The sequence below is a fragment of the Triticum dicoccoides genome, chromosome 6A (genome assembly GCF_002162155.2).
Source record: "Triticum dicoccoides isolate Atlit2015 ecotype Zavitan chromosome 6A, WEW_v2.0, whole genome shotgun sequence".
NCBI classification, from domain to species: domain Eukaryota; kingdom Viridiplantae; phylum Streptophyta; class Magnoliopsida; order Poales; family Poaceae; genus Triticum; species Triticum dicoccoides.
In genome coordinates, this window is record NC_041390.1 from 524,650,923 (window position 1) to 524,660,043 (window position 9,121).

Consider the following 9,121-nt stretch of genomic DNA (forward strand, 5'->3'; position numbering starts at 1 on the left):
GGAGGAAGGAGAGGTGAGGAGGCGCGCGGGGTCTCGGGCCTGGATGGCGGCGGGGAGGGCCGGCCTCGGGCCAGGCGGGCCGGCGCGGGCGAGGCGGCGAACTGGGGACCCGCCGGGACACGTGACGCGCCCTGGTTCGTCGCGGGCGGCGGCGGCGACTTTGTCCGACCGGACCGGACGTGTCCAGCACGGCGCGGTGGAAGAGGAGCTAGGTTAGGGGTAGAATGATCCGCGAATTTTCGGGGAAGGCCTTTATATAGGGGTAGAGGAGGCTAGGAAGCTCCAAATGGAGTGCGGTTTTCGGCCACGCGATCGTGATCGAACGCTCTAGACGATGGAAGGGTTTTTTTGGTGGGTTTTAGGCCAAATTGGAAGGGTGTTGGGCTGCAACACAAACGAGGCCTTCTCGGTCCCTCGGTTAACCGTTGGAGTATCAAACGAAGTCCAAATGGCACGAAACTTGACAGGCGGTCTACGGTAGTAAACCAAGGCCGCATGACAAGTCTCGGTTCAATCCGGAAAAGTTTAACCCCCACACACGAAAAGAGGTAGAAAGGGGCACCGGAGGAGATAGGAGCGCCGGAATGCAAAACGGACAACGGGGAAAATGCTCGGATGCATGAGACGAACACGTATGCGAATGCAATGCACATGATGACATGATATGAGATGCATGACAAAGACAACAACACACACGGAGACAAAAACCCGAAACCGAGAAAATAATATAACTTAGACCGGAAACGGCAAGAGTTGGAATACATATAAGGTAAATTACATCTGGGGTGTTACAGACCGCCGCCAGCCGCGGGCGGCAAAGGCAGGTGGTTCGGCGCTGCAGGAAGAATAGTAATAGCCGGAGGAAGAAGAAGGAATAGGAACTGTTGGAGTGCCATCTGAGATGCTGACAAATCAACTAACACAAGTTTTTTTTAGTCAACTTGCACTCTCAGTTAGGATCAGCAAACAACTAGTGCAACTCAGGCCCTCTTTGATTCGTAGGATTCTCAAAACACGGGAATAGGAAAAATAAAGGATTGGGGTGACATGCCCACTTGAATCCCATAGGATTAGTACATAGTGTTTGATGCCACAGGAAAAACAAAGAAAGTGAAAAAAAAGGTTGGAGTGGATGCTAGATTTCCAATGAAATATAATAACATGATTCCATAGAAAAAAATCCTATAGGATTCAATCCTATGAATCAAACGACCAATGACAATGTAGAAAAAAATTCTAAGGGTTCTCTAGACTTTGTAAATATAATGCATGTCCTTAAGACAAGTGCTAGTGAAAAAAAATGGCACATCAGAGTCACCGGTGCTCAGGAAAGGAGATACATGCTTGAGTTTGCTTCACTGCTTCCCCAGTGCCTGCATGCAAAAGTGACCGTCTCTTTCTTATACAGCGCTTCATGCGGTGTTATTCTGAGTGCTTCTTTTCCTTTTCATCCACGCATATGATCTGATCACTGTACACCATTGTGCATTGGACGCCACAGGTGCTTGAGCCGGTGCTAGCAAGACAGGGAACGCAAGACAGTTGCCCCATCTAAGCACCTGTGTAGACTTGCTAGCTTTGGACAAAGCTAATGTTTTACAAGTGCTTAGTGACACCTCAATATTTCTCCTTAAGCACGTGTGTCTAAACACTCTGCACTGTACAAGGCTTTAACCTCCCTTTTTCTAGAAGAGAGCTAGGCCTCTCTTCCTGCCAACACTTGCCGAAACGGTTTTAAAGTCCATACATATGCAAATATGTAATCGTCTCCACAAACACTAAGGCAGCTGTCAAAAACCGTTTCCAGTAAGAACAAAACCTCGGGGTTACACGAACGCTGGACATCAAGCAGCAAAGCACAGATTGCCGCAGCATTACCCATGCCATCACAGTTCCAAAATAACAGCTTCATACTCCCTTCATTTCGAATTACTCGTCGCAGGTATGAATATATCTAGATTACTTGTTATAGGTATGAATGTATTTAGATGTATTTTAGTTCTAGATACATCCATTCCTACAACGAGTAATTTGGAACAGAGGGAGTAGATGGCAGCGGTCTCCTCCACGAGACCCCGTCGATCCTGTAAAACTTCCAGATGCAATCGCAAGGAGACCTCACGAACAAAACAGGAACCCTAGATGCAGCATCACCATCCCGCCCACCACAAACGCTCAAGACCAGGAAGTGGCTCAACGACCACCCCTTGATAACTCAAGAACCACCAGCATCTAGGGAGAGTAAAGCAACATAGTAGAACATCTGCTTTCATTAAATTATTATTATTATCATTAGAAAGATATAAACGCAACAGTTCACCTTTGCCGTTTTACTCTCAATCTGCTAAGACTACGATAGTTACCAACCAAAACAGCCAGTAATAATATACCAATTCCCCATATGTAATAATGCGGTAGGAACCAAAGGACTAGCAAACAATTCCCGTACATTCCATCGACCATTACACATCGGAAATTGAAACTTGAAACAAGCGACTAGAAAACTGCCTGTAAACTTCAGTTAAGATTCTGTTCACAGCTCGCAGAGAATACAAATACGAGAGGCAACACATGGCCAGGTAGAATTCCAGGGGTGAGGCTTCTCCCTTCCGAGGAACACCAGTGATAATGTTCTATATGGGTGCCATGCTCAACGGTTACCACCACCGCTGCGGACACCATATCCCCCTCTGCCTCGCCGCTGCTGCTGACCACGCCGCTGCTGGTTAAACTGACGGCCATTGGTAGGAGCTTTTGGTTGCTGCGGTGGCATGACCCTCATCCGTTGCTGCTTCATCTGTGCAAAGAGCGCATCCATTGTCCTTGGAGGCTCATTCTGCATCTCCTTACCCTAGTAACAGAAAGAAAACATTATTAGCAATGCTACAAAAAGGTATTAGGTGGACAACAAATGCAATACAAATATGAAATGTTTAGGCAGGGTTTCATGTCTCATGCAACTCAAGAAAAACCAGTGTGTTTCATGTTTGTCATCGAGGTGCAGAAAAACATTGCAATAGGAAAAACACATGAATAAGATATCATATACTATGGTTTCCTACACGATCTCGAAAATAGGAATTTTGAAGTAGTGTGTTTCGATGGTTCACAGGAAATAAATACAGGAATTGTGAAGGCATGAGGAGAGTCCATAGAGATAGAGAAAGTGTATTGGACTTCTGAGAGGAAAAGAAAAATGAGGTTTAGCACATATTAGATTTCCTATGGAATTGTAGGCATGGGATGCATCCCACTGGAATTTGACAAGCCAGAATCCTACATCCAAAACTCAAAGGGCTGGAACCAACATTTGTGCAAAATACAATACAAAAGGGCGCTTAAAATGCTAGATGTCACTCTGCAAAGAAGATGCTATTTTTCGATAGTGGAAATGCGTGCAAAACAAACACGCATCAAGATATGTTACTAGGAGTTGAGTATGAAGTCGTTTTTTAAGCAACTTTCCATGCATGCACAAGAATACCTTCCAACTCCTAACCGTCATAAATGGAAAATATTATCATATGCCAATCTAGTTTTAACTACTCCAATCAGAGAAAGATATGTGTAAATGTGTATTGATGTCTTCCAAGTAAAAAACCAAATCTCATAACTAGCTCCACTACCTACCATAAAAGGCATATAAACATCTATATTCTTCCCCTTAGATAGCCATCCCCGCAGTACTCTTTAGAATAGCACACTGGTGCGATCTCTTCTGTAACCACAGACCCATCAGTGATCGCTTTTAGCAGGCATATATATGACCACGGCATACACAGGGCGACAAACAACTTTGTGGGTTTCATATCTGGCAAGTACCTTCAACTAAACATGTGGAGTATTAAATACATCTACTACCAATCAATACTGGTAATACTGGATAACTGATCCAGATCAGCATGGCCTATTCTGAAACAAGCAACAGTATCCTTTTTTGGAAGTAACATTTTCTATTAGCACGATGTTTTTGAAGCAGCATAAAACAAGTGAAAAGGTTGGCACCAACAATCAGAATGCTAATTAGATAAAAAAAAATAGCTACTAGCTGTGCTACAATGGTGCTCCCATTCCTACAAGGTAGAGAACTTAAGCAAGTGGACAAATAGATCAACAAGGTTTACACATTAAATAACAACAAAATTAGAAGGCTTGTCCTCAAATATTATAAAGAACAATGATCATAGCTTATATTGCTAAGTCTACTTCCATTTCAAATCAGTTTGTACCTTGCTGTTCTGAAGAGCCTCGCTTACGGGCCTCCTCTGTGCTGAGGTAGACGGGCCACTGCATACAGAGCAAAACATTAGTGGCCCACATGAGGAGTTACCTACCAAGAATCGTGCGCAACAGAGAACCAACAGGTAGTTTTAATGGTCTGTTCTTCATGGTGGTAAAGCACAATCACCATACTCTTCAAAATAAGAATTCTCTATGTTCTAAATCAGGTGCACATACCATGTTTTTGAACAAAACAAAGCAATAAATGATAACTATAACTGATTTCTGATCAAAGACTGCATATATAGATTCCACTTGATCCATAAGGCCTCACATCCTATACTGTTACATCCACCAAATGAATGCAGACAATCCAACAACTTTCCCAGTTGACACAATTTTACTGCTTGGTCAGACCGTTAAGCTCATGATAGCAAGTTAGACTGCTGAGACAATCAAGCCAAAGGAATGCTAGGAATCAAGGAAAGTGATCACATGAGTTGGTCCCAAAAGGCAGCCTCCATACAGCACGGCGTACTGGGATGATTCTTGACAAGAAAAAATCATGAGATACCATGATATACTATTACCCAGTTGAACTGCGGACACATGGCTAGCTTCTTTGCTGAGAACCAGTGAACAATTGAAAACATAGAGCACTTGCTGATCGAAATCCAAGATAGGCACTGGCAATAATGCACGACACTATGATACAAACCAATCAGGCATATGAGAACAGCAGCAAAAATAAATTACTGAGACACAGCATACGACAATTTTGTTGGTGTGAACACACTAACCTACATTCACACTGTTTTCATGAACAAACAAAAGCTTATCGTCTGCACAATTTAGCTAGTGGTCAAAACCACTTTATCTCTGGTCATACAAAGGATCTGTGGTGTCCAGTGGCCAGTGGTATCAGATGCTAGAAAGTATCATATCCAGCTCCTACCAAGCCAGCAAATGAGAACAAGGTTGACCGCCCAAATAAATAGTGTTGACCACCCAAAATAGCACCAGTCCAACTGCTAATACATCATAAATAGCCTTGTTGTATGTAAGGCAACACCAGATGTACATCCAAGGTGTTCCAGCAGCTTCACAAATTTGACCATCAGTCCATTACAGCCAGAATAAAAGTTTTTGATCACACAGCCATAATGAAAGTAATCCATAGCTTTGTGAGTTTAAGGCCCTTAGATAACCATGCAATCCAATATGATCTGCTCAGTTTACTGCAACTCTTATTCATCGTGTATTTCTCACACTTCAACCAAAAAGTAGGCCTTGTGCCACAATACTACGAAGTTGGTTGATGTTTATACTTCCATGTGAACCAATGGAATACAGATAGCAGCAAAATTAATATGGGTTCAACAGAAACACCAGCACCATAACTTCAGCCAATAGACCCAAAGGTGCAAGTCAAATTATTTAATGGGTCCTTGAATGCCACCTTATCGTAAGCAATAAAAGAACCATTGTTTACCTGTTCATAATTTGTTTGTTCAGATAAAGTGACTAGAGTAACTACACAAAGACAGATAACATTGTAGTGATTTGTTGATACCTTGGTTTGTTCCATCTGTCAGCCCTACCGCGCACAGGCATAGTAGCAGCCTTGTTTGCAGCCTGCTTTGTGATTTGGAACTGATTTGCATCAAGATTTGACCTTCTTTGTGCCAGAACACCCTAATAAACCAAAGCAACATTAGAAAACCAAACATAAGGCAATCTATAAACAGTAACTTTGAGTAGCACATACTTGTCGTATAGATGATCTAGACTCATGAAATCGCTGAACCTTTGCCTTCCCTTGATTACTATTACCATTCTGAAAAGGACGCTTTTTTACCTGTGATTACAGAAAATATGGTAATTATCAGAACTTGGCAGTACATTATAACAATGTAAAGGAAGAGGGGCACAACAACAACAACAACAACAAAGCCTTTAGTCCCAAACAAGTTGGGGTAGGCTAGAGGTGAAACCCATAAGATCTCACAACCAACTCATGGTTCTGGCACATGGATAGCAAGCTTCCACGCACCCCTATCCATGGCGAAGAGGGGCGCACTCAAATGAATTATAAGGCCTACCTGCTGTCTAGGGGCTTTCTTGCCTGCAGGACCTTTTTTCTTTGACATCTTAATAATATCCTCTGTATAAACACACAAGAAAAAACATGAGCTAAGTTAATCTCCAAGATATGAATCAGTGTCACAGAACAAACAACAAATGAATAGCATACCCAGAGTCATGTCCATCTTTTTCTCAGTAAAAGCAATAGCTTCAGCAGTGAGTGGCACTGAATCCATATCTGAAAGCAATTAGGGAAAGAATCACTAAAATGCACCGATACGGACAGGTGTATCAGTATCGGGCCGATAAAGATACGTAATTTGCCATTTTGGAAAAGCGCCAATACAGGGATACGTTTTACTAAAAAAATTTATTCAAAAAAAAATGTGTACAGAAGCTAGGAACAGCAGATTACCTTGTTTGCTGCTCTCCTGAGGATGCTGAAGCAGCTCCAAGCCTCTCCAATTGACTATGTTGATGCCCTGTTCAAAAGGGATATGATTAGACTCTTAGTAAGTGTAGAATTAATATGGAACAAAATCAAATCATTAGGGAGTGATTGGTTCAGCTGAAATTTTTGGAAAAGCTGCTGTGAACTTTGGGAAAGCAGCTGTGAGAAAGCTGACAGTTGCTTGGTTGGAACAACAGTGAAACTGTGGATTGAGTTTGAATAGTCCGTAATGCCCCCTAATGACCCTGAAGGAAAATTTCATTTTTGTAATGTGAGTTCTAAATTATAGCACTACACATGCTCTTTCAAAGTTGAAGAGGTTTCTGAATTTATGTAATTTTGTTCAAATTCACCAGCATATGCAATTCAATTTTTACACAATAATATTCATAGAAATTCTGCACATTGTTTCATTTCAATCAAATCCGTAGAGATATTTTCACCCCCAAAAAATCAAACTTGTGACTTGTTGGACAGAGATTTAAAACCAAAGCATATTCATTCTTCCAAGACGAATACAAAGAACTGATGGCACGAGTATACAACAGAAAGCGTTGATCAATACCAACCTTTGAGCCAATGTTAAAAAAAAAGCTGAAAGCGGAAAGCGTAAGCGAAGCGGAAGGCCACAGCTTAGAGCAGTTGGGCGCTTGAACGTTTTTTTGTGTTTTTTTTTTTGCTTTCGAAATTGGACAGAATATGGCTGCTTTTGAATAATATTCACAGGAAAATAGGAAACATAGCACATAAATAATTGAAATAGCATGTGAAATGCAGTGCACGCCATTGTAAATACACAACAGGTTCACACAGCAAGCAAAATAGCAGGTAAAAGCCTAAAATGGAGTTCATTTTCAAACAAACATAGCCTAATAATAAGATAAATGGCATGTTGCCATCAATTGCCCAAGCAAGCAGAAGCATATTTCACCTGTTTAGAAGCATAAACAATAAAAGAGAACTTGAGGAAACAGACATTGCCCCTTAGTTTTGGATTTAACGACAGGTACTGCATGTTGTGTTCACATAAATGGGTACATGGGGTAATTATGTGTTGCAGGAAATTTCAATGGTGTGAACCTATCAAAGAATAGTATCAAATGTTGCCATCCACTATCGCAACACCCTCTCCTTTCCCCTCCCTTCTAACCCCAGCCGAAAACCCAATTTCAGCCCAGCCCTTATTACCCCCATTTTCCCCTCCCACCTAGTCGACTTCAGCTCCAGCCTGATAGATTTCCCAGTGCTTTCGCTCGCCAAACCACGTGCAGCGCACACTAAACCAGCGCCTAGCGCTAAATCGCCGCCGAAATCCCGCTAAATGTCGCCTAGTGTTAAACCATCGCCTAGGGCAGAAGCGAGGCAGTAAGCCATCACTCAGCGCCTAAGCACGACTAAGTGTCACTTAAAAACGATTTCCCAAACATTGCTTTGAACTTATGGCACAAATACATAACAAAAAACTAAACGATTGACAACTGCAAACATAGCTCACTGCATCCATCAAGTGTGCATGTCAGGTAACATCATCTCAAGGTTCATGAACCACGCAAAACCAACCCCTACATTGTAAAATTATCCCATCTAGGACTGCATGGTGCCATCCACATCTGCTTCCCCTTACACTTCACCGAACATGTACAACCAGTACAAGAAAAGCCAGACCAAATGGACACAATCAATTATCCATCATCAAATACAAGCACCCACTACATGGACACAATCTGAAACCTATAGCAATTATTCATCACCAATTTTGAATAAAACATTCTACTTTATCAAAAGAAGTTAAAAAAAAGTATGCAGTCTAGCAAAATGAAACTAATGCATACTATGGTCTAGGTAAAGTCCAAAGAAAAAGCATGGCATTCTGCCGATTTTTGCAAGAGCCAAACAAAACAAAAATCTCCTCTACTCCCCGTGTGTCGACAGAGTAAACATAAACAAAAATAATTCATCTCCTCTACTCGCACTAAACGCGGATCACTCTTCCAAACAGAGGGATTGCACCAGTACATGTACATGTTCAGTTTGGCGCATCTACAAAACAACTGAACCAGCCATCCCTCTTTAAATAAATAAACAATATAAACGATGTGCGATCTACAATCCAACTGAACCAGCCATCCATCAACAGCAATTCATACAAATACGTATACAAAGGAAAAGGAAATAAGAGCATGGCAGGGTATTCTAGAAAAAATAAGAGCATGGCAGGGGAGGGATGGAAGGAGTAGGAGGGAGGAGTAAGGAGAGGTGGTTACCTAGTGACGCGGCGCGGCCCCGGACGGCCGGCGCTACACGAATACCCGCCGGGGCGGATGGAGGTTCGCACGAGGGAGGGCGGAGCAGGAGGAACGGCCT

The 9,121-nt window shown here is 42.3% G+C and overlaps 1 protein-coding gene across 1 annotated transcript; it reads right to left on the reverse strand.

Moving 5' to 3' along the window:
- Window positions 1-2,359: 2,359 nt before the first annotated feature.
- LOC119317670 lies at window positions 2,360-9,121 on the reverse strand. Its single transcript, XM_037592153.1, has 8 exons — window positions 9,022-9,121; window positions 6,722-6,788; window positions 6,476-6,544; window positions 6,324-6,385; window positions 5,990-6,079; window positions 5,795-5,916; window positions 4,230-4,287; window positions 2,360-2,851 (listed from the first exon to the last, which is right to left on the reverse strand). The coding sequence occupies exons 3-8, from the start codon at window positions 6,540-6,542 to the stop codon at window positions 2,651-2,653; spliced, it is 600 nt and encodes a 199-aa protein (XP_037448050.1). The 5' UTR covers window positions 6,543-6,544; window positions 6,722-6,788; window positions 9,022-9,121; the 3' UTR covers window positions 2,360-2,650.

Bases quoted from the DNA above. Each gene is read 5' to 3' on its own strand.
- LOC119317670 (XM_037592153.1), bottom strand. From the start codon at position 6,542: ATGGATTCAGTGCCACTCACTGCTGAAGCTATTGCTTTTACTGAGAAA. The intron at 4,288-5,794 runs GTATCAACAAAT...CTCTGTATGCAG, and splicing joins GACAGATGGAACAAACCAAG to TGGCCCGTCTACCTCAGCAC. The intron at 2,852-4,229 runs GTACAAACTGAT...TTCTGTTACTAG, and splicing joins AGGCTCTTCAGAACAGCAAG to GGTAAGGAGATGCAGAATGA.